A 432-nucleotide genomic window follows, 5' to 3' on the forward strand; every position below is an offset into this window, starting at 1 on the left:
GCGGACCGACCTGCATGGGCGCTTCGTGCCTCATCGCCGGGCGCGGCCCGCCGCTCCCTCCGCTGCCGTCCGCTCTCCGGCGCACGCCAACAGCCGCCGCCGCCGCCGCCCGCCCGGGTTCTGCCGACAAACCCGCGTCGCGATCAGCACCGGAGCTGTCCCCGCTCCTCCCCCCGGCACCGCCCCTCCCTCCCGGCTACCCCTGGGAGTTGTGGTTCTCTTTGCCCAGCTCTCCCCCGCCCCCCAGCGCTGGGTCTCCGAGGAAAGGACTACAGCTACCGACATGCCCCGCGCCCGGCGGAGGGAGGGGGGGGGAAGTGAGGCGGTGCAGCCCTTTCGCGGCGGGGCCAGCGCCGCGCTTTGCGAGCTCCTCTCGGGGCGGCGGAGGGGCTGGGGAAGGCGAGGCCGCCCGGGGCGGCGAGGGCAGGAGCG

The 432-nt window shown here is 76.6% G+C and overlaps 1 protein-coding gene across 1 annotated transcript in view; it reads right to left on the reverse strand.

Annotated features, from left to right (window-relative positions):
- RAB3C (RAB3C, member RAS oncogene family) overlaps positions 1-119 on the reverse strand; it is a 139,192-nt gene extending 139,073 nt beyond the window's left edge. The window contains exon 1 of the mRNA XM_014965036.1: positions 11-119. Within this exon, the coding sequence (XP_014820522.1) occupies positions 11-34 (24 nt within the window). The 5' untranslated portion in view covers positions 35-119. The remainder of the gene's footprint in view (positions 1-10) is intronic.
- Positions 120-432: the final 313 nt, after the last annotated feature.

Source organism: Calidris pugnax, unplaced genomic scaffold (assembly GCF_001431845.1).
Source record: "Calidris pugnax isolate Ruff unplaced genomic scaffold, ASM143184v1 scaffold273, whole genome shotgun sequence".
In the NCBI taxonomy this organism is placed as follows: domain Eukaryota; kingdom Metazoa; phylum Chordata; class Aves; order Charadriiformes; family Scolopacidae; genus Calidris; species Calidris pugnax.